Source organism: Molossus molossus, unplaced genomic scaffold (assembly GCF_014108415.1).
Source record: "Molossus molossus isolate mMolMol1 unplaced genomic scaffold, mMolMol1.p scaffold_m16_p_19, whole genome shotgun sequence".
In the NCBI taxonomy this organism is placed as follows: domain Eukaryota; kingdom Metazoa; phylum Chordata; class Mammalia; order Chiroptera; family Molossidae; genus Molossus; species Molossus molossus.
In genome coordinates, this window is record NW_023425354.1 from 41,985,038 (window position 1) to 42,009,498 (window position 24,461).

The window sequence follows — 24,461 nt, forward strand, 5'->3', positions numbered from 1 at the left end:
CAGATCAATAGATATAGATTTTATCTTATTATTTTTAATGGCTGAATAAAATCTCGTTATATCCTCTATTGTTACTTAATTATTCACCTATTGATAGACATTGAAATTGTTTCTGGCTTTTCATACTGCAGGCAGTACTGAAACATTCTTCTGTGTATATGATGCTTTTATTTCCATGGGGTAGGTTTCCAAAAATAGGGTTGTGTATTTTAAATTTCAGTAGACATTGCCAAACTATATTCCAAAAATATTACCGCCTTTTATACTCATTTATTCCTGCATCGTTGTCTGCCATGAATAGTATTGGTATTTATCATTTTGGCAAGTATATTAGATAGAAAATGATATTTTATTATTTTAATTTGCACATTTGAGTATCTCTTTTTATCTTTATTATTTATTGATTATTTAGATTTCCTCTTTTTTTTAAATACGTTTTTATTGATTTTTAGAGAGAGAGGAAGGGAGAGAAAGAAACATCAATGTGAGAGAGAAACATCAATCGGCTGCCTTCTGCACGCTCCCTGCTGGGGATCAAGCCTGCAACCTGGGCATGTGCCCTGACAGGGAATCAAACAGGGATCTCTGAGTCCATGGGACGATGCTCAATCCACTGAGCCATACCAGCTGGGCGTAGATTTGCTCTTTTAAAAATTACCTGTTTAAATCCATTGCTCATTTTTTATTAAATTATTTTCTCTTATTGATATGTTAGGGATACTAAATGGGTTGCAGATATTTTTCTTCTTAATGTTACATTCTGTATAGTATTTTGCCATCCATTCAAAAACAATGTTTTCTTAATTCTTGTGAAGTCAGCCATGTCTTTCTTTGGCCTTGTGGTTCCTAGGTTTTCTGTCTTGCTTTGAAATGTCTTCCTCTCCAAGTTTAAGAATATAAGAATAAAAGGAAAGCCCTGGCTGGTTTGGCTCAGAGGTTAGAGCATCGGCCTGCGGTCCAGAGAGACCTGGGTTCGGTTCCCTCTAAAGACACGTACCTCAGTTGCAGTTTGTCCCCAGCCCCACTTGGGGTCGTATGGGTGGCAGCCAATCGATGTTTCTCTCTCTCTTCCTCCCTCTTTCCCTCCTGCTGTTTCTGAAGATAAATGCAAAAATGTCCCTGGGTAAGGATGAAAAAATAAAAGGAAATTATTTAAAATGATAAATTTACCAAAAAGAGAAAAATCTAACACCAAATATCATATTAACTGATAAAACACTGAAGCCATGTTCTATCAAAATGCAAACAAGAATACCCCAGCCTTGCCTGGTTTGGCTCAGCAGTTAGAGAGTCAGCCCGTGGAGCAGATTCGGTTCCCGCTAAGGGCACATACCTTGGTTGCAGTTTGTCCCCGGCCCCTGTTAGGGTCGTGTGAGTGGTACCACTCAGTATGTGTCTCTCACGTTGATGTTTCTCTCTCTCTTCCTCCCTTTTGTCCCTCCTGCTCTATCTAAAAATAAATGCAAAAAAAAAAAAAAAATGTTCTCAGGTGAGGATAAAAAAAAAATACCCCATCATCACCATCGTTCATAGTATTTTATAGTATTTAACTAATGTAATAAGGCAAGAAAATAAAATAATCTCTTACTGTTGGAAAAGAGAAGAAATTCTCTTATTTGCAGATGATGTAATGGTAAACCAAGAAAGCCAAAGAGAGTTTATAAAAACAAACCACTAGGGCCCTGGCTGGTTTGGCTCAGCGGTTAGAGCATCGGCCTGCAGTCCAGAGAGACCCAGGTTCGGTCCCGCTAAGGGCACATACCTTGGTTGCAGTTCGTCCCCAGCCCTGGTTGGGTCGTGCGGGAGGCAGCCACTCTATGTGTCCCTTTCACATTGATGTTTTTCTCTCTCTTTCTCTTCCTCTCTTTCCCTCCCACTCTATCTGAACAAAAAATGGAAAAATGTCCTCAGGTGAGGATTTAAAAAAAAACCACTAGAATAATAAGAGAATTGGGGAAGTGATGGGACACAAAGTAACTCAATAGTGTAGACACACAAAAATCAGTAGTTTTACTCTATACTGACTAATTAGAAGTAGAAATGGGGAAATCCATTCATAATTGCAATAAAAATTATAAAATGCCTAGGCAAAAAATTTCAAGAGAATTAATTATAGGTCCAACATGAAGAAAATTATAGAATCTTATCACCAGACAAGAAGTAAGACATGAACAGAGGCAGATAAGAATCTTGATTCTTTCCTAGTTAGTAAGCGTAACAACTGATTCCCAGTGGAGTTTTTAGGGAGGAGTGAATTCCAATGTTTTCTTTTTAAATATGTTTTTGTTGATTTTAGAGAGAAGGAGGGAGAGAGAGAGAGAGAGAACATTGATGTGAGAGAGATACATTCATCGGCTGCCTCCTGCACGCCCCCTACTGGGGATTGAACCCACAACCCAGGCATGTGCCCTGACCAGCAATGGAATCAGCGACCTCTTGGTCCATGGACAATGCTCAACCAACTGAGCCACACCAGCTGGGCTCAGATGTTTTCTTTATCCATTGGATAAACAAAAAGTGGTGTACAGTGGAGTCTAGTCGGCCTTAAAAAGAATGAAGTCCTGACAGGCTACGGCATGGATGAACCTTGCAGACATTATGCTGACTGAGAGAAGCCAGAGACAAAAGGCCATATCGTGTATGATCCCACTGATATGAAATGTCCAGAACAGGCAAACCCAGAGAGACAGAAAGTAGACCAGTGATTTCCAGAGACTGGAGAGGACACGGGGAAAAGGGTTTCTTTGAAAAGCGATGAAAATGTCTGAAATTAGATAGTGGTGGTGGTTGCACAACTTTATGAACATACTAAAAACCAATGACTTGTGTACTCTCAAAGGGTGATTTTATGATACATGAATTATATTTCAATAAAAAAAAAAAAACATCATAAGGAAGCTAAAGAAAAATTTAACAAAATGGTTTGTTTTTTGTTTTTTTTTTTAAAATACCAAGAGGAGTGGGTGGAGTTGCCTGCCCAAATGTTAAAGCTTACTATCAAGTTACTGTAATCGATAGGAACAGTAGGGTATTGACACCAGAATAAAGAGAAGAAATAAACAGATAAGTGGAACCGACTAGAGAAATAACAGACTTCAGAGCGTGTGGAAGCTGAACCCGGGTAGCTTTTCAGTTCGGTGGGGAAAAGAGCAGGTTTTATTTAACCACTGGAGCTAGTACAATTAGACTCCCCTCCCATTCCATGTGCACCCAGAAACACTGCAGACCGATTACCTCTCTAAACGTTGACAAGGACACAATGAATGGACTAGAGAAAGATTAGCCGTGTTTTTTTCCCTCAGTTCTCTCAAAGAGCTGGTGACACTGGTACCCGTGGGACAGGTGGACTGACTACCTGAACTTGCTGCTCTCTCCTCTGGGCACTGGGTGTTGAATGTGGCCAAGGATTTGCCTGCAGGCCCCTTTGGTGAGCCCCCTACCAGCTTGCTCAAAGCAGGACATTCACTCTGTCTTCAGGATCGGGTGGGAACAGAGTGACCTGAGTTTCTCCTGGTGACTGGCCCTGGGCCTGACCTGGCTACCTCTGGGGAGGGGTCTCCACCCTCCCACCGATCAGTCCCCTGGAGTGTGTGCTCCATGCTCCAGGTTTGTGACAGCAGTAAATAAAGTCCACTTTTGCACACTCCCAGGTGTCTTTGTTCCCCTGTGAAATATAGGGTGGAAATAGTGGAACCAGTACTATGGGGCTCACGGGTCTTAATCCCTTCAGAGCTGGGCCCACCTCTTCTGCAGGCTTCTTTCCTTTGACCTGGATTCCCACCCTTGAGCTGTGTCTAGAGAGATATTTGTTAGGAGTAGGGTGGGGGAAACCACATATCTTGCATATTTGGGTGGCATAGTACGTTTTTTCCTCATATACTAGAAAGCTGAGAAAAAGGCAGCTGCAGCATTGGCTCAGCAGCTCAGTGACGTCAGGACAGATGTCTTTACAAGACTTGCTCTCTCCCTCATGGTCCCAGGATGGTTGCTGCAGTTCCAGCCATCGCTATGAAGAAAGGAAGAAAGATCAGGCTTCCTTGTCAAAGGAGAGGCTGGCAAATTCAGCCTCTAGCTTCTGCAGCCTTTTGTTGTAATAGAAGCAGGCAAGGGGCACAGAACTCACAGGAGGAGCCTGACTTGCTATGAGGGCTGGAGAGTTGAATTGATTGGACCGAAGTCACTGCCTGGGGAAATTAGGCTCAGATAGGACCTTGTGCTTCTCTGCCTCCAGAGCCAGGGACAGGTAATATGACGGGGCTGCTGCTTGTCCTCAGCCGCAGTGCTGTGACCGGGAAGCAGCGCTGCCTGGGTCTGCTCGGTGGCCGGTCTGCCCTGCCTTCCCAGCTGTGGCTGAGCACCTGAATGGGAGTGGGGACTGGAGCCCAGGCCTCGAGTCCATACAGTGTTCAGAGGGCTTGGAGGACGTGTGTCGTCTTAGATGGGAGCGGAGAGCTGGGTTCCTAGGAGACTGACCCCTGGATCAGTGCGGCTTTGCTGAGTTCACCTTCCCAGTGGGCCTGAGGCCGGGAAGGGGAGGGCGCCATCATCCAAGGCTGTCATCACTGTCCTGTGGCCTGACGGATTGGGAAGTCCTTTCCACTTTCCCCTCCCCCGTCTGAGCACAGGCAGGTGCCCTGAGCTCCCATAGCCGTGAGGCAGATTCACTTTCCCATCTCCTTTGAGACCTGGGTGGCACAGTCCCTCCCCAGTGCCCTCTGCAGGACCCTCCCGCCCCCTGGCCTCAGTCACCCCCTAAGCGGAGCACAGGCTTCTGGCCGGATTTGAACAGATTACACTCTGGTCCACCCCAAGGCCTGTTCTAGAAAAGTACTTAAGTCTTGGATTTGTTCCAGTTGAGTAGTTTTAAGAACAATAGGAGTTTCATTATCACTTTGTTGGTCCGATAGATTTTAAACAACTCTTTTAAAATTCTAAACTGTGGTTCCGTTTGCAGACCAGCCTACAAATGTGTACCTGGGGTCACCCTTCCCGAATGACACCTGGGCTAACCTCCTCACCCCCACGCCACCGTCCCTGCCCCCGGGAGAGGCCGAGTCACTGGGCGCTGCGCTGGCCTCAGCCAGAGCTCTGTGACTCACCGTCATTATCTCATCTGGTGCGCAGAACAGCCCAAGGGGCAGCTGCAGACAGCAAAATGGATTCTTGGTGATGGATGAGGAGGGGAGTCTGCCCAAGGTCACGTAGGCTGCGGCCAAGAGGGCCTGGCACCCGGCTTCTGCATCCTGGCCCACACTGCGCCCTCCGAGTGTAGTTCAGAGTAAAGCGATTGCCCAAGTCACCCCATACACTGGTTTTCTTCTTTCGGACTTGGTGGGAGGGTTTTTGGTTGCCAGGAACAGAGGTTGAGGGCAGCTCAAGTAAGGGGGTGCTGATAGGCTGCTGAGGAAGGTCTCCCAGAAGCAGGGGCAGAGACAAAGGCTTGCGAGGGCTGTGGGGGCAGGAGGATGGTGGCAGCTTCTGCTTCTCGGGGAACTTCTGGGTCAGCTCCACTCCCCAGCCCTCGCTGCTCAGCAGCTTGTACCCAGCAAGTCTGCATACCCTTCGGTCTCCGCATCTGCCCACTCTCAGGAACCCCCTCAGGGGCAGCAGGTTGGCCTGGCTTGTTTCTGCTTATGCTGCCTTTTCGGCATCCAGCATGTACCCCGTTAGACATAATAGATGGCACGGCCAGTTAGGGCTGCGTTCCCCAAAGGCAGAGCTGGGACAGAGCAGGGGAAATGTGTCTCCTGCCCAATAGCCATGGAACCACAGAATTGGGTGCTTTGTATCTGACAGAGTAGTGAGCTTCCTGTCACTGAGAGCATTCAAGCAGAGGCTAGATAAGTGGGTTGAGGAACTCACTATGGGCTTGTTAGTGTGTATCCAGAGTTAGGCCCCCATATTGTAACCAGGGCTTGGGGGATGGGGATACAGTCTATGGTCCGAGATGGAAAAAGCCATATGGCCCACAAAAGCTTTGAACCCAAGGCCTCTGTCTATTTAGCACAGAGCTGCAGCCGACTGAGCTAATAAGCAGTTTCGAGGCAGCCGTTTTTCTATCAAACGCATATGCTGTTTCCTGACTTCTTAACGCAGCATGCTATTTATACCAGTAGATCCATTCATTCTTAATGAGCCACAGTTGTGGATTGTAAAATGTTTTATTTTCAGACAGGATTGCTCACTGCCCAGAGCCAGCTGTTGCTTTGCCACTTTCCTTCTTTCTCCGTTCCCGAGGAATTAGCATTTCCGAAGCTCCTCAGAGCACTGAGCTGCCCTCTCCCACCCACCCCCACTCAGCCCAGTGTTTCCCCAGCAGGCTCTGGACTGGCCGTTTCTGTCACGTCAGCCTGGACGCGGTGCGTGAGCTTCCTGCAGCCTCAGGAGCAGAGGGGAGTGTGTGTGCAGGGGCGCCGGGCTGGCTGAGGCTTGGAGCAGGAGGGCTTCCATGTGGAAAGGTGGGATTCCATCTGTCAGGAGGGCTGGACCTTTGCTGCTGTTACAGGTCGCAAACTGGTGGAGCAGTGATTCGATCTCGCTCTCTGCTCTAAATCCATTGACAGCTTTTTAAAATATGGAGAATTCTTGCCCAGCCAGTGTGGTTCAGTGGATTGAGCGTCCTCCCATGGACTGAGAGGCCCCAGTTCAGTTCCCGGTCAGGGCACATGCCCAGGTTGTGGGTTCGATCCCCAGTAGGGGGTGTGCAGGAGGCAGCCGATCGATGTTTCTCTCTCTCTCCCCCTAAGAAATCAACAAAAACATATTTTTAAATGTGGATAATTCTCATTTAAAAGAATATGCAGTAGTTCTGGTTCCTCTTTTGAAATCAGAAGATCTGCCAATACCTGGAAAAATTGAACAGGCTAAGTAGCAGCTCCCCCGTTTCACACAGGGCTTGCCGTCTGGTTTGCCACAGTCCCCACCCCTCCCTATTGTTTCTGACACTCTGTGATCATCACCTTTATGGGGTTATTAAGAAGAAAGCAAAATAGTTCTTGTTTCCACATCCCGATGGAAAGGGAGAGAACAGAAGTTCGACCAGCAGGGACACCTGTTGCAAGAAAAGTGGGCACACTTCTCTGTGGGAGTGAAGGGTTCTCATTTCCAGTCCACATCCCTCACTGACCCTTCCACTTGACCAGTGGAGGGCAGGAGCTGACCATGTCCCATCTCTGTGTCCCTACTCCTGACTTTGACCCCCCAAATCCTGCCCATAGTGGATCTGTGCCGTCTGCGCCAGCACCTCCAGGGCCTCGCCAATAAGAGCTTAAGAAGTCAGCCCTGGCTGGTTTGGCTCAGCGGTTAGAGCATCAGCCCGAGGACCCCAGAGCCACAGGTTCAATTCCGGTCAAGGGCACGTGTCTCGGTTATGGTTTGGTCCTCGGTCCTGGTCAGGGTCGTGTGGGAGGCAACCAGACAATGTATCTCTCTCACATCAATGTTTCTCTCTCTCTCCCCCTCCCTCCCACTCTATCTAAAGATAAATGGAAAAATATCCTCCGGTGAGGATTTTAAAAAGTAAAAAAGTCAGGCCTTGCAGAACTGATGCCCGGGCAGGAAAACTTGAGTTTTTTTTAAAGTCCTTCCTCTCTGGGTCTTGGTTTCCCCAGGAGTAGGATGGGGATAAGGGGCTGGGACAGAGAGTCTTCTGTCTTGCAGCTCTCGTATCTTACTGTTCCAAAGCCAAGGGATGAAGCTTCATGGAGGGATTTCTGGCAGGTGGCAAAGCAGCTCCCAAGTCATACTCAGGCCGCCTCTACTGGAAAGAGCAGCCCCGTCTCAGCACTGCCCCCCCACACCCACATGCACGCGTGCAAGCGGCCCTGCTGGTGCCGCCAGTGAACGCCCATCAAACCCGCCCCTCCCCGCCCCCTGCACACTGCTGTGTAGTGGTCTCTGCGTGCTTATGAGCTCAGTGAATCCTCCTTTCAAAGTCCTATCCCCGATCGTCTCCGCCTAGTTATCGCCTTCTCTGCCTCCGGCTCTTTTACTCCCTGTGTGGGTTCTAGGATCCTGGGGAGCTGGAAGTACCTGAGAATTTTTTTATATGTGTATAAAGATAATAGAAACCACCAAATACACACACAAAACATGTGAGCCAGAAAGCACTGTGGAGAGAGGAGGAAGGGAGAGACCGTCCTGAGCCACCTGCGAAGGCCGCTGTGTGGCCAGCGTGGCGCCTGAAACCCTGACTGGGGTGTTCACGGTGTGGGTCCGCTGCTGGGGTCTAGAAAACAAAGGAACAAAAAAGTCATAGTCGGACACCTGGCTGTGGCTTCCGCCAGCCTTCTGGGGGACTAAACTGCCGTCCAGCCCACCGGGGGCAGGAGAAGGGCGTGGGACGCCGGAGCCCACTGTGGCCCACCGGGGCGAACGCTGACCGTCAGTCAGCCCTTGATCTTCTCGTGTAGCTGCCTGTCTGCCAGGCTCAGCCGAGGGCCTGGGCCCGCTGGCCTGTTGGCCTGTGCAGGTCGGGAAGCTGGCCTCGGGCCTCGGTGCCGAGTGGACGGATAAAACAGCAACACTCGTAGCTGCCGTGGGTCTCGGATCGCGGATGGCTCCTTAGAGGCTGTGCCAGGTACCATGCACCCACTCTTTAGATAAGCCCCTGGCAGCCAGGGGAGGCACACCATTATCCCATTGGATAGAAGAGGAAACCAAGGTGTGAAGAGGTCAAATACCTCACTCTAATCTGGATGGACGGAAAGAGAAACCCTGCAGCGTTCAGGAAACTGCCCTTCCCCTGCGTCCCAGGGCAATAGCGGCCTGGCCACACCCTGTGTGACTGTGTTTTGAAGGAGAAGCCCATGCATACTAATGGTCTTGACCTTCAGCGTCCTTGGTGAAGCCAAACACTAGCCCAATGCTGGCAGGTATGGACGGGGGGCCGCCCCGGACCAGAAGCGGACCAGAAGCGCTGGGCTTCAAGAAACTGCCTTGGGCCCACCCCTGCCCCGCAGCCTCCTGCCTGTCTTGGCTGCTTTGGAATCCATTTCCCAAGAGCAGAGGCTTCATTAGCCACACCACTGAGGTCAGGGGCATGGCTGTCACTTCAGATTTGCCCAAACCTGAGGACAGCCTCAGCCGATTGGTTGACTCCAGCTGCAAAGTGAGGTCTGGGGGCTCCTTGCCTGGTCTGAGCTGAAATGGGAAAGAGGGCCCAACTCACCGCCCACCCTGCCCCCCAAGTCAGCCTCTGGCTTCGGTTCAGCTCACGAGTGCCAGGCCCTGCTCATCCCCGCCTTGGGCCGTAGAGCACGCCCTCCCCCGCCGCTCACCTGTCTCACCAAGTAAGCCTACAACTTAATTCCGCCCACTCTAGATTTATCAGCCTTTAGGGACCTGGGTGAAGTGAATAGACTTGGACCCGCCTGCCCTGTCTATCCGATTCCAATAAGCTTAGGAGACAGCAGTGCTGGCTCCACTCAGCGGGCGAGTCCCTCCCAGGGCCTCCTGTCCATCACCGGGAAGGCGTGCTCAGCTGGGGCTAGGCTGGCTCCCACTGCGGGCCCAGGAGCAGCAGCGGAGGCGGGAGGCTCTCTGTGCCCACGGATCTCCATCCCGGAGGGCCTCCCCTGCCTCGATTGCCCCAGGGTCCAGGCGAACCCAGCGCCCATCCCCACACCCCAGCTCAGACAGACCCTACGGCGGAGCAGGGGCTGATTCCACCCCAGGTGAGGGAACCTGAGCATCAAACCCAGAGCCTAAGAAGGCCGTACCCGGAAGGCACGTACCAGAGAGCCTGGGGGAAGAGACAGACGCAGACAGATGCAGAGAGCTGACAGTGGAGAGTGGGAGAAACTAAGAACAGAGCAAGAACCAAGAGACAAATCCAAGAAGACACAGAACACAGAGACATACAGACTCACGAGAGGGAAAGTGAGACAAGAGACGCAAAGGCACAGATTTTTTTTTAAACATTGGCAAGAAGCACAAAGAAACAAAGTAAGACAAAGACATAGAGAGCGCCCGAGTCCAGGAACTAACGAAGGCACATTTTGCATCCCAGCAAAGACTAGGCAGGAGGTAGGCACTTGCTTGGTCCATCTCTGCCATAAGTCAGAAGCAATAATCTGCCAGAGAGAAACAATGCAGAGCACACCTAAACCAGACTAGCCCCTGTCCCCTAAATGCCTGAGCCTAAAGCCTTTCTCTTGAGCCGGCAGGGCTGTCCTGGCCCCAGAGAAGCCTCTCTCTGGCCTTTGCCTTTCCTAGTCTCTGTCAGGGATGCTGGGCCCACACCGGCCCCAGCACTTCTACCTATAAATCAAGCCCATCTTTATATTCCACCTCTTCCAGGAAGCCCTCTCTGACTTCCTCTCTCCCTGAACACGCGTTGGCTCTCCTTCAGAGTATCATGTTTTCTCTGAAGCGAGCTATTCTTATCTTCCATCCATCATCTTCTGTTCTATCTGGAGCACCTTAAGCAAGGACAGGACCACAGGATTTCAGTGCTGGCGACCACATCACTATTGATCTGAGGACTTGTCTTCATTATCTGGTGCCTCCTGTCTGTGAGCCCAAAGGAGGGAGTTAATTAAAATCAATGGTGAATGAAAAAAGAAACACAGAAAATCCTTCACGCTCCAGCTCTCGGTTCCTAGCCTGGTCTGGGATGTCCCTGCTGATGTCTCCTTTGGCAGGCTGGAAGGGGAACCAAGGGTTCCCTGTGACCCTTCCCACCTCACAGATGAAGAAATGAGGCTCAAGGTGGTCAGGCAGGGAGGGGGGCTTATCGCCTCCCTGGCTGCCACCTGGCCCATCCCCCTGGGGACAGGCCCCCGGCTTTGGGGCCACCTTTCTCCTAGTCCAGGCCCTGACTCTCCAGGACCCCGAAGAGAGTTTCCAAAACAAAGCAAGAACCTGTTCCTCTGGCAGGGCCTCAGCTTGGGTTTGGAAGAAGAACAGGCTCAGTGTGAACAGTGCTCTCCCCGCCCCCCCCAGGGCCCACTCATCCTGTGTCCATGGCAACTGGCCTCAGACAGCCCCTCCCCCGTTAGCCTGTCCCTGGCTCAGGCGGAGGCCGCCCGCTGCCTGGCTCATCCCATTCGAGTGTCCTTCAGAGGGAGGCTGTGAGGAGGCGCCTGCTGGGTGTGGAGAAAGCCCAGCCATTCTGGAGACGGAGCTGGCTCACCACCACTGTGCTGACCGCCGTCCGGTCCTCCTGTCTCTGCCCGGTGCCTGTCCTTTCCAGGGAGGGGTCTTCAGAAGACAGTCAGCACGTAGGACCGAGCGGCGGCTGGCCCAAGGCCCCGCGTGGGGGGCTGAGGGAAGGTGCCGATGCAGCCCCCCACGACTGGTTCCAGGAACATTTGGGGAAGTCAAGGCAGGCATGTGTAGGAAATCCCGTGCCAGATGGTGTCAGAGGAGCCAGGAGAGCTGCCTGGCAGTTGTGGGGAGAGCGAATGAGGGCCTGTCTCCCACCCTTCCTTCCCGAGGCCGGACAGACTTTCCAGTAGAGGCCTGATTCAGATGATGCCTGGAGGATGAACTGGATTCAGGTTTTCTAAACGTTTATGGGCTTGCCCTGGCCGAGCGGCTCAGCTGGTTGGAGCATTGTCCTGTACACCAAAAAGGTTGCAGGTTCGATTCCTGGGCAGGGCACATATGGGGGCAACCAGGGGATGCTTCTCCCTCATGTCGACGTTCCGCTCTCTCCCTTCCTTCTTCTCTAGAATCAATAAAAACATATCCTCAGATGAGGATTAAATATATATATATATGTATATTTATATTTATAGGTTTGTGTAGCTTTTTATTTTGATTTATTTATTAGCATTATTTTTTAATCCTCACCCCAGGATATTTTTCTGTTTATTATCAGATAGAGTGGGGAGGAGGAAGAGGGAGGGAGGGAGAGAGAGAAATATCGATGCGAGAGCGATACATCAACTGGCTGCCTCCTGCACGACCCGACCAAGGCCAGGGACGAACTGCAACTGAGGTATGTGCCCTTGGCCGGAATCGAACCCGTGACTCGTTGGCCCGAGGCTCGTCGCTCTAACCGCTTCGCCAAACCAGCCAGGGCTTGTGTAACTCTTTAAACCTGCAATGCCCTCTCTCCTTGATCTTACTTTATTGGTAGTTACTATCTCCGTTTTTGAGATGAGAAGATTGAGGTTCAGAGAGATGAAAGGACTTTCCAGGAGCATCAGGCCAGAGCCAGAATTGCACCCTGGGCATGAGCAGGGTCTCTCCCACCTCGAGGCCCCTGCCTCTGGCAGGAAAAGGGCCCAGAGAGAAACCCAGGAAGGGCATGAACTGGCCTGCCTGGGGCACAACTTGGGAAGATGCGCTCCCTTGGAAAAAGTGAGCCCACCCCTGTGAGGTTGGCCTGGGCACCGACATGGTGACCCCAGAGGCCGGCCCCACGCCAGGAAGTGGGTGGGGGGTGAGCTCAGGATGCCCCTCAAGTTAAATGTCTGCCATTCATCAGGCACCTACCACGTGCCAGACACCGCCTGTGTTACCTCTTTTAATGCTCGCAACACAGAAAGGGACCCATCCCCCCACTCCACGGGTGGACCTGCTGAGCACAGAGAGGTGAACACTCGGGCCCAGAAGTACACAGCTGGGAAGTAGCAAAGCCAGGACGTAACCTGGGTCTGTCAGGCTCGGAGCCAGTCTCTTCACCACCCCACACTTCCCTTTCGCTGCCACCAAATGGAGGCCCAGACTTGCCAGGCATCTCCTTAGAATTTCAGGCTGCAGGCCCCGCCCTCACCGGTCTCGATGGGGACAGCTCTCGGCCCCTTCTCTGCGGCCGCGCCAGCCTGGTGCTCTGGGTGTGGCCAATTGGGGATGTCTATGCCTTCCCCGGGGCCTTATTATCTTTCCTATATATTAAAAACATTTTGTTGCTTTTAGTATGAAAAGATTTCCACCATCTGCTTTACCTTGGCGGAATGTTTGCTAAAAATATCTCTCTTCCTCTCTAATTCTCATAATTTCTGGAGGCTTTGGGAGCCTCTGCGCAGAGCAGCAGCCGCAAGTGTCTCCCGAGCTCCCAGGCTGCCCTTGTGCCGCTGGCGAATGTCGTGTGGCCCGGTCTCCCCACCTCTCAGCCAGAGAGGGACTTTGGGGTCTCGTCACTGGTGGAACACAGCTGACCCGAAGGCAAATCCTAGAATTCAGACCCAGAAGCTGTCCAGGTTGGTCTCTTTCTGTGTGTGATGAAACCCTAAGAGGTGCCCAGGGTCACAAAGAAAGGTGGTGGCAGAGCAGAGCTAGGAAGCAGGTCCCCCGAATCCCAGTGCAAGGCTGTGAGGTCAAGTGGCCAGTATCCTGCCAGGCCCCTGGACCGTCCCAGGCAAGATGTCTCCACAGGACTGCAGCTGCCACACCTGTCCTTTTGGGCAGTCTGGAAAGACTTTCCAAAAGGGAAGACTTCCCCCCACCTTCATGTGCCAAAACTCTGAGTTTCCATGGTGACAGTCAAATTCAAAATCCGTCCAAGAGTAAGTGGGGGCGGGGGGGCATGGCTGGTGCTGGTTTTCATCCTTTGCAGCAGACAGCTCTTCTGGGGCATGATGGGAATATCTGCGGATGCCAGGTCCCCAAGCAAGTGATCTAGGGGCTCAGGCCACTGGAATGGAAGGCCCTCCATCCTCCCTGCCTCATGGCAAAGCCCAGGTGAATCCTGTGGAGATGCCTCCTTGGGGAAGCTCATGGGCAGTCCTCCTCCTGGTGTTTCCCGTCTCCACTCTGAAAAATCAGGTGTGGGCAGAATACCAGCGTTCATCGGCGAACCTTCATCCCAGACTAAACCTCTGGGGAATTAGAGGAGAAAAATATCAGCCTGAGACACACAGTGTTTTCTTGAGGATGAAGAGCGAGGGCCAAAAGATTTATGAGCCTAAACGCTTTGTTAATAGACCTGGAAGATTTACGATAGCAGCTGCCGTGCAGGGAGAGAGGCGGTGACCGCTGTTGAATGGCAAATTCGCCAAGGTTCGGGTTTCACGGAGCCCTCGGAGCGAGGCCTGGCCCCGGCTCCAGATCCCAGACCTCGAGCAGGGATGCTGGAGCCAAGGAGGGTGCATCCGAAGGGAATGAGTTGCCGGCTGGCCGCTTCTCTGCCCTGTGACGCCTTTGTGAGCTCATTGTCATTGGGGCTGTCTGCCCCTTCTGTGCCTGAAACCCTTTGGGGTCTATAAAGGAGACAAAGAACAAGCCAACTGACTAACTGGAGGTCTTATTTATTTGGAAACCTCGTGCATCATCGGCACCACTTGGGACCTAGGATCAGCATATGGCACCCGAACCCACCTCCAGGTTGCTGCTTGAGACAAGACATATCCCTCACAACAAAAACTGCTCTCCCAATGTCACCTGGCATGGTCTCCGTGCCATCTAAACCCACGCCCGCTCCCTACCCAGCACAGTGACCGGGTAGGACAGATGACGAGGAGAGGAGGGCGAAGGAATGTGACAAATGAGCTCACCCCTGTAACCTGGTCCTGGGACATCCTTCCCCACTGTCTCTTTTGAGTGAATAGGTAGGTTGTGCCCTCTGGCATCTGCCCATTAGCACCAAAGGACCCTGGCATTGCGTTAAGGCCGCGGAGCCCCCGGCCCCCGCCCCAGGTCTACGAAGATCCTGCCTGTCAAGCACGGAAGAGAGAGAACACTCGAGTCAGAAAGGAAGAGAGAGAACACTCGAGTCAGAAAGGACGGCTGGATTATCCCTTATCCCGAAGCACCTCTGCCGAGAGATCCATCGCTCTCCCACGGGATTCCCCCTGCTTCCCGGGCTGTGGGCCCCGCCCGCTGCTGCTGGGGGAGGCAGGGGCAGAGCCTCCCGGTCCTTTGCAGCTGCCTCCTTCCTGTCTCCCACTCTGTCTCAGGGCCCACGGGGTTGGTGTTTAGTCAGTCAGTGAGTCAAAAATACGTAAATGCTTATAGAACCGACACCAATTAAGCCCGGTCTCGGTGGAATCGCGATCAAAGAAACCCAGTCCAGGACCTGCAGAGCAATTGCTAAGCAGGTCAGGCCTTTCCTTGCGCTTCTGAAATACTGTGAGAGGGGCGTGTGGAACACCAGCCTCCCAGTCCCTCTCATTCCGTATCCTTGAGGGCAGGGGAGGGAAAGAAAAGGCAGAATTGAGAGCAGAGAAGGAAGAGTTGGGGATCATCAGCTCAGCATCACTCTTGCCCCACCCACGTGGACCAGGCTCTGCAGAAGGAAAGCATGCCGGCCTGAATTTGGGGTGCCACTTGGCCCCTGCCCACAAGGAGCCTCGGTTCCGTAGGGAGAAGCGCACGCACAGCCATGTACAGCAGAATGGTTGGTGTGATCACAGCAGAGAGCACAGGGCATTCAGCCAATCGGGCACGGGTGATGGGCAGGGCTTCCTAGAGGTGGAGGTACCTGCCTGAGCCAGGAGAGAAGTGATGGGTAGGTACAGGGCAAAGGGAAGTGAGTCACTGTAGGAGGGGCTGACAGACTGGCAGGAGCTCCAAACTGGTGGGGGCTGGAGGAGCCTGGGGTAGGAAAGCAAGTCGTATGGGATGAGGTTGGACAAGCAGACAGAGGTCAGGAGCCCAGGCGTGATCCTGTAGAGTCTGCTAGGACCTGGGTGTTAGCTGAAGCACCCCCAGCTGTGCAGGGAGGCGGGGGAGAGGTGCCTGCAGGTGGGGCCAGGTGGGAAGTTATCACAGGAACCCAGGCTGAAGACAGTGAGGCTTTGAGCTCAGCATGGACTCGAGGACTGTTTAAGAGGTGAAACTGTCAGGACGTGGGGATAAGGGAGAGAGAGGCTCCGATTCGTCGTCCGGGCTTCACAAGGCACTCGCTGTGTGCCAGCCCCCCTGCTATGGAAACACAGGGTTGAGAATCTCTTAGATTGTCCTCTGGTCGCTTGGTCTGTGACCTGTGACTCCCTTTTGCTGGCAGGTGACACAGGCGGAAGGCCTGAAGGCTTTCCAGAGGCACGAGATACAGGTGGAAGCTGCCTGTGGGGGGTCCTGCCACGTCCCCTGCAGGACCCACCGGGATTCCCCTAACTGCCCAGGTTCCCCTGCTGGGTGTTGATGCGGCCGCAGGCTTCTCTGCACGCTGCTCCAGGCGGGGTCTGGCGCATCAGATGAAACCTCTCAGCCACCCTGAGTGTAGATCGATTTGTTTCTCCAATGTCATCTCCCACCAAAGGGGTCCCTGTGGCACAGGGTTGTTTGGCAAGTTGAATGAGATAATGTTTGTTAGGTACCTAGCACAGTGCCTGGCAGAAAGAGCTCAGCCGCTCCTGCCTCCCTCCGTGACCAGCATTGCGCATTGCACACACTGCCGCTTACCCGTCGGCCGAGTTAGTCACCTGTGAGCTGCTGCTGTAATCCAAACCTTTCTGGACCGTTGTACTTGGTGTTAGAATTGCATCATTTAATTAAATGTTATGTAAACTGATGAGAAGAGTCAGAAAAGACGAAAAGTTAAAACTAGGACGTTGGCACCCGGCTGGAGTGGTTCAGTGCTGAGTGTTGACCGATGCACCAAGAGGTCGCTGGTTCGATTTCCGGTCAGGGTACATGCCCAGGTTGTGGGCCCGATCCAGGCGGGGGGCATGCAGGAGGCAGCCAATCGATGTTCTCTCTCATCGATATTTCTATCTCCCTCTCCCTTCCTCTCTCTATAAAAATCAATAAAGGGAAAAAAAAAAAATATATATATATATATATATATATATATATATATATGGACTTTGGGAAGTCTTGATAGAAGCCACTTGCTTAAAATGGCTATTTTTTTTTATTTATTTTTGTTACAGATGTTTCTTCTTTTTCCTCCACTGACACCCTCCTCTTGGCCCCCACCCCCACCCCGTCCCCAGCATGGTTGTCTATGTTCATTGGTTACACATACATGTATATAAGTTCTGTGGGTTATCTCTTCCCTCCTCCGCCAACTCCCTCTTCTGAGGTTTGTCAGTCTGGACCTCAGTGCTATGTCTCTGGGTCTCTTTTGTTCATCAGTTTGTTTTGTTCTAAAATGGCTATTGAATCAGACCAGGGCAGGACCATTGTAACCAGCAAGAGGAAGAAACAGAAAGGTGGGGGATTCTTGCTCTGCCCTAAGCCCTGCTCCAGTGCGAACCTGGGACAGCTCAGACGTACAAGGCCGTGTGGACCCAGTCCCAAGAGGCTCCCAAGCTCTACATCAAACGACTGGCGAATGGATGTACATTTCTATGCTTAAAATTACAACAGAATGTTTAGCACATGAGTATATCCTGTATTATGACTCCCACTGGTGACAAGCCAGACAAATATGGTCCTATTTGGTCCAGAAAAGAGGATTTCTACCGCAGTGGGTGTTCACTGTGAGGGCTTCCCTCCTGTCCGCTCTGCTGGGACTCCAGCCCCGTCAGCCCGGCTCCCTCCTGCACCCACAGACCCCACTAAGTTACCGGGTGAAGTGGGATGACACCCTGGCCTGCCGGCTCCCAGATCGGTTCTCCCAGGAATCGGAGTGGTTAGGAACACAGGCTGTGGAGCCAGACTGCAGGGTTCAAATCCTGGCTCGTCCACGTACTACCTTGGGCAAGTGCCTCCACTTCCTCGCCTGTAAAATGGGGATAATGCTATTTCCTGCCTGGCAGGGTTGTTCCGAAGCCTCAGTGAGCTGGCATGTATAGCACAGGGGCCTGCAGCGTCTCTCCGGGCCCGCGAGGCCTGCGATTCCCACGGCCCCAGAGCGTCGCCGTGGGCCTTTCTGCGTGGCCAGGGCAAGGCTCAGAGGGGTTGTGCCCTCACCAGGGGGGTAACCGGCCCCTCCCACAGTGAGAGGCTTCCGATTCCACCCCAGGGAGCGGGTGACATGTGGAGATGGCTGGCCAAGGGGTGAGCCCTCCCTGCTGGCACTGGTCATGCTGGGCCCGAGCTCCAGCCTCCGCATACCAGGACTCACCTCTTCGACTGGCAGAAAGGAGTAGCCTGCTGTCCCCACCCCCAAGCCGTTGTTCCCGTGCCCCACACACATGGGCCACCTGAGGTTCTATGCCACTTTGTCCTGGCAGGAGGGAGGCCTGCCCTGGTAACATGCCTGCTGGTGGTGGCCGGTAGGGGTGACCTCCTATGCTGGTGTCTGTTCTTCCCAGTGGTTTCCAGTGACAGTGACAGTGACAGCGACTCGGATCTCAGCTCCTCCAGCCTAGAGGACAGGCTCCCGCCGACGGGGGTCAGAGACTTGAAAGGCGACAAACCCGGGGGGCAGTCAGGTAAGTGTGGGAAGCCCAGTGCTGGTCTCTGAAGCCCCGGGTGCAGGTGGCTTTGCTGCTTCTGCGGGCGTCCGCTCCCCAGCAGGTGTCCGCGGAGTTGTTCTGGGCCGGGAGAAGTGGGCCTGGGGCTGGGGCGACTTATGAGCTCCCGTCTAAGCACCCCTGAAGAGCAGGGTGGAAAGGAGACTCGGGGTTATTCAGTGGGGGCGGGGGTAGCTCCGGTGGCCTCCCTGGCCCTCGGCCTGCACACCGGGGCCTCCTCCCCCAGCTCCCTGTGAGCATCCCAAGTGAGACTCTGCCTCGTGAATGATGAACCGGAGTCAGCCCCAGCGTCCCCTGGACTAGCTCAGCTCTGCCGGAAGACTGCCGTGGGACCCGGCTACGCGCTAGGACCGCTTGGGCTTCTCTTTCCTACTAGTTAGCACGAGGGGAGGGAGCGTGTGGTCTCCAGAGCTCCTGAATTTGACGTCTCGGAGCTCGCTGTGACCCTGCTGGGCACACAGGCCTGCGGGGCACGTTCCTCCCCTTTAAACACACGAGGGTCTTCCCGGGAAAAGGACCGGCTTCATTCAGGGTTGCTCCGGAGCTTAGAACTGGGATATTTGAAAGCTGGTTCGGGGGGGCTGACTTCGGTGCATCAGAAAGCTTTCTAACTGCCCCAAACTGGACTGAACTGCCACAGGGTGCCGGCCTGGACAAGGCTGGGCGACCTCCTGCAGAGCCAGGTGTGGAAGGGACTCCTGGGGATGACAGATCGGAGAGGCAGGGCCTGGCACCCGGGCTCGCACCCCCGCGCCTGTGCCTGTGGCAGGCGTCACCAGCTGATCGTGATCCGCTCCCCACGGAGCCTGGCGGGGCCCCAGGGTCCTCCTCTGCAGTTTTCCAAGGGGTCAGTGTCGATAGGTGAAGATGGTAAAAACTGTCCCTGGACTAGATGCTCTCTTGGGCCCCTGAGGCCAGAGATGCCGTCTTAGGAAAGTGTAAGGAAACGTACTGCCAGCCGTGGTTTCCAGGGCGGGTTCTCCCCTTCTCCCCCCCTCCACGCCGACTCCCAGCCCTGACCAAGCGGGTCTAGTGGGTAGGAAAAGATGGAGCAGGGTTACAGGCCCCCACTCTGCTCTTGGCCGGGCACAGGCTAGCAGACGGATCGGAGTGAGGATCCTTGTAAAGGCAGCAACTAATAACCCACTGAGTTCACTGAAACAGAAACCCTTCCCCGACCCACACCCTCATTCTTTGAAGGCAAGGAAATTCCTCCTCCTCATTGATTTTTATGTTGGTGACTTTACCTGCTCCTTAGTGCAACGACCTGAGGGCCCGTTCAGTGGCCTTTGTATATGGTGGACCCAGCAGCAGTGGCCAGAGGGTGGGGTCACACTAGAACAAGGCAGCGATGTGGGGGCAGGGGGTAGTTCCCAAGGCAAGGGGCTCTGGGCAGACGGTCCCGTAGACGCCCATCACAAATCCAAATGAGCAGGCTTTACATCAGCTCATTGTCGGACTGAGATCATCCTTGTCTCACTTTGAGGTCCAGAGGGCCCAGCACTGAGCTGCCTGGGCTCCCACATGGTCTCTTGCAGGCGGCCGCATGGAGTCCCCCAAGATGGAGCTCGCCCGCCCACCCAGCCACCTGTCAGGGAGCCAGAGCAGCCTGGCCAGCGAGCCCGGGACAGGCTCTGCAGACCCACAGAGGGGCACCCCACCCTGTCCGGACCCAAAGGGCCCCAGTGAGTACCCAGCCTCTTCTTCTAAACCCCCCCCCACTGCCTCTCCCCCTTCAGCTTTCCCACTCAGTCCCCCAAACTCGACGCCAGATGAGGTTTTCAGTTCTGTATGTTGACTGAGCTCTGGGCAGGCTCTAGGACAGCGGTCTCAACCTGTGGGTCACGACCCCTTTGGGGGTCGAATGACCCTTTCACAGGGGTCGCCTAAGACATAACAGCAGCAAAATTACAGTTATGAAGTAGCAACGAAAATAATTCTATGGTTGCGAGGTCACCACAACATGAGGAACTGTATTAAAGGGTCGCAGCATTAGGAAGGTTGAGGACCACTGCCCTAGGCGAACAGAGGTGCCAGGCCCCGCCCTGCCTGCAATGAATAGAGAGGAACCCCAAATTAATCATGGTAATCATCCCCCGTCTGTTGTCAGTGATTGTAACAGTGGTTGTTACATCCTCAGCTTGATAAAATGTGTAGTCTTTCATTTCCCCATCTCCATAACAGTCAGGTACTCCCGTTTCGAGAGCACCTGCTATGCTCCAGGCTGTCCAGTGCTCGCCAAGCCCCGTAGTGTGCCCAGCCTGGGCTGGGTGTGGTGGGGGACAGTCCTTGAACTCCAGAAACCCACCATGTAGCTGAGGAAGCCAAAGCAATTCACCCAAAACAGCCCAGCCCTGGGCAGGCCCAAGTCAGAGGAAGGCTTTGGGACCGCTGAAGCTATTGGCAATGGAGCCCGGCCTGCCCTGGCACTGCCAATCAAATTCTGTCTATTGGAGGGACAGGCAGGAGGCTTAGTATGCCCCACGGCAAGCATCCAAGCTCCCACCTTGTCCCCTGCCTGGCCGGCTGGGGGTCCACAATGGGGGCAGGTGGGGGGAGGTCTCCTCACACTCAAGCCAGAGAAAACTGTGCAAGTGATGTTCCGCCCCTAGTCTTTCAAGAAAGCAGTCCCAGCTGGACTTGGCACCCCTGGGGCCAGAGGATCCACGCACATGCGTGTAGTGGGTGGCAGCTAGTCTCCCAGCTCCTTGGCAGGAGCCTGGGTGCACTGCAGCCGGAATCCAGCGGGAGGCTCGCCCTCCCCACCCCCACCCTCCTCCTTCCCCACCTGCAGGTCCTGAGAAGCTGCCGCAGGGATGTGAGCGCGGCAGCAGGGGGCATGGCCAAGAAGGGGACCCTCTAGCCTCCTGAATCCCCTACAGGGACAGTCTGGAATCAGGCAGGCCTGAGTTCTAGTCCCAGCCCTGCCACCATAGCCATGGGGACTGGGGCAAGAAGCAGGTTGAGTCATATGAAATTGCGTTTTTATAGATCAAAAATAGTCAAATACTGGCAATTCGACATAATTCAACCTAACATCTGCCTCTGTGCCCAGTTCCATTGCTGCTGAGGCGGGGACCACATCCTGTCCCTCGCGGGGCTGCGGGGAGGGTAAGCCGCAGGGCCCGGGGGGCCCCGCCAGCAGGCCCTAGGGGGTTCTGGTCATGGGGGAGGGGGGGCTGTGGCCCTGGACTTGCGACAACTTTAAAGGATGGGCCTGGAGGAGAGTTTTAGATTCCCGGGTCTGTCTGCCCCCGTGGCATCCGAAGATCACCTGTGTTGATCACCTGGGTTTCGGGGGACACACTGAAGCACGGGGAGTGGATGGCCTGCCCACCAGGATACGCACAGTGGGCAGAGTTCTGCGCAGGCGCCACCCCACCGCGCACCCCCCCCCCCCAAAGCTCCAGTAGCTTCACACAGGAAGGCGGCTTCAGGCCGGGCCGCTCCAGCAAGGAGCCCTCCTTCCCTGTTGTCACCACCGTTTCATCCCCAAAGGCCACACTGTCACCAGGGAAGTCCCCTGCTTCTGCTCACCTTACAGTGGACTTTTTTTCTCCCCCCAAAGGCAAAAGGCACACCCGGGCGAGTCCCCGCTGTTGAAGTGGCCTCCGCGACCCTCCGCCTACCTGGGCTGGGCCTGTGCGGGCTCGGAGCTGCAAGAGCTTGAGCGCCGGGGCCACTCCCTTCCTGGCTCCTTCCCGCCGGTCCTGGAGGCTCATCCCACCCTGCCGGTGACCTCTGACTCAACGAACCAGTGTTTGGGAGGCTAAGGCTGCTTCTCCCGCCCAGTGCCTTTCTGCACCCTGCTCTGCTGGGAGCCCTCCTCACCCCTCAGCGTTCCACTGTCTTCACCTTTATTTATTGTGCCCCCGGAGCCCCCTCCGTCTACCCGTGTTTATCTCAAGCTGGCTCTCCTCTTGGGTTGGGCTGGAAGGGCTTTCAGAACCCCTTGTGGGCCCGCGTGCACTGCAGCTTCAGCGGGCCTGGCTCTCTCCATGTGTGTTAAAGGAAGACGTCCAGCCCTGACCATTACCCTTCAGAGCTGAGCTTGGCCCCTAGAGAGGAGGGGTGGGGCCCAGAGCAGGTGGCATGAGGGACTCGGCCCCCCGTCCCTCTGCTGTGGCTCCGGGAGGTGGGAGCAGCACCCTCCCCTGGCCCCCAGGTTCTCTCCGCCTCTCCCCAGCTGTGCAGCGAGAGGGTTCTGGTGAAGACTATGAACTCACTCACTGAAGAGCTGCCTTCAGCCGAGTCCCCAGCTGGGGCCTAAGGCTCCCCTAAGCCATTAATTCACTTCTCCCCAGTAGGTTCAGTTTGGCATGAAAAATACTGAATTCAAAGCACGGGCAAATGCTCCTGGAAAACCGTGCCCGGGAGAGAGGGAGAGTGTGTGTGTGTGTGTGTGTGTGTGTGTGTGTGTGTGTGGACAGTACCCTCTCGTCCTTCCACCCCACCGCCCACTGCCCCTCCTCCAGCCCTTCCTCTCCAGGCCCCCAGGCCCCCACCATTAGCTTTTTTGCCATTTCTACCAGCAGATGGTAAAAAACTCACTGCTTCCCTGTGACAAGTGATGCTTCAGAATAAAAATAAAGATTAGGATTTGCATTGAGCCAGCGTGTTGATCAAAAGACCACAATCACTTGGGCTTCTGAGAGGCGTCCGCAGAGAAATGGATGGGGAAATGCGGTACATTGATTACCAGGACACCAAGTGGTTGTACAGACTTCCATGTACACTGTAAAAATGTTTTTTAAATGGATGAGGACTTCTGGTTAAACATGATAGACTGAACCGTATTTCCTCTGCCCCCCAACCCCATGAAGGAGTGAAAATGGCATCCACCTCAAAGTCCGAAAGAGGCAGGGGGACGGCAGCAAAGGAAAGGTCTGGAAACTTCGGGAGACAGAGCCTGGAGGTTAGCGCCAGCTTCCGCTACTCCCCAACACATCTGCAAGAGAGAGCCAGCCGTTTGCACCACAGAACCCCCCAGATGCTTAGAACTTGGAGGGACCAGGTGTCCCTCGGGTGGAAGTTCAGGATGAGTGTGAGATAGTATTACTTGGAAGAACTGGGCAGACGCCCCCCAGGTCCCTCCTCCCAGCCCAAGGGCCTGTGACTGCCCTGCCAGTCCCTGACCCTGGCAGAAGACAGATTTACTGCCGGCCAAGGTGGGACCCCAAGCCAGCCAACGGCTGAGGTAAGGCTGCGGTTAATGGGGAGACCCTCACACCCTTCCCCTGCTAACAGCTGGGCCTACTGCCCATCTGCCCTCCCCCAAGGCAGGACGTTATTGAATGTCTCTCTGGAAACTGGACGATGAGAAAAGATGGACAGGCCCGACGCTTGGTTTCCCGGGCTGCCCGGTCACACCGTGAGGCCCGGAGCACCAGCCCTGCCCACGCAGACAGCTTCCCATTAGCTCTGCTGTGTTGCGCTCACAGTGGGAACAGCCAAGGGCACCGACAGCGGACCAGAACCGACAACCAAAATACAGAGACTCCGAAACACAGAAGAAAGGGGTCAGAGCACAACCCTCTAAAAAAGTCACCCGTGAAACAGGAAAAAGAATGTTATTTTTTAAAAGGAAGTGTTAAAAGTCTTCAAAATTAAAATGTAATCGAAATTTTAAAATGTATGAGAAGGAATGGAAGGTGAGAGAAAACCTCCCAGAATGTAAAACACAAAAACACCTCTGAATATATTTGCCTCCACTTTTGCCCAAAATGCCTCTTTATTTCCCCCCCAATAAAAATTTAAAAGCAACTCTAGGGATTTGATCTTTAATGGAAACAAAGAAAAGAGTCGAATAAGCATTAAACACCTACTGTTGGCCAAACATCGTGGTTTGATAATTGGGGAAACAGTAGATACTGTCCCTGCTCTCACAGGGCTCCTTACAGGTGTTTGGAAAGACAGACTTCCTGCAGGTAATTGTAGAATTATATACTGTGGCACCATGAGAAAATATCTAGTGTAAGAATCTAATGTAGCCCTGGCCTGTTTGGCTCAGCAATTAGAGCATCAACCTGCAGATCAGAGAGGCCTGGGTTCAGTTCCTGCTAAGGGCACGTACCTCTGTTGTAGTTTGTCCCCAGCCCAGTTGGGGTTGTGTGGGTGGCAGCCAGTCAATGTGTCTCTCTTGCGTTGATGTTTTCTGTCTCTTTTCCTCCCTTCCTCCCTCCCGCTCTATCTAAAGATAAATGCAAA

At 53.6% G+C, this 24,461-nt stretch overlaps 1 protein-coding gene across 2 annotated transcripts in view; it reads left to right on the top strand.

Moving 5' to 3' along the window:
* RPH3AL (rabphilin 3A like (without C2 domains)) overlaps window positions 1–22,619 on the top strand; it is a 113,069-nt gene extending 90,450 nt beyond the window's left edge. For both annotated transcript variants that reach the window (XM_036268080.1, XM_036268081.1), the window contains 3 exons: window positions 18,093–18,212; window positions 19,793–19,939; window positions 21,823–22,619. In XM_036268080.1, the coding sequence (XP_036123973.1) occupies window positions 18,093–18,212; window positions 19,793–19,939; window positions 21,823–21,857 (302 nt within the window). In that variant the 3' untranslated portion in view covers window positions 21,858–22,619. The remainder of the gene's footprint in view (window positions 1–18,092; window positions 18,213–19,792; window positions 19,940–21,822) is intronic.
* Window positions 22,620–24,461: the final 1,842 nt, after the last annotated feature.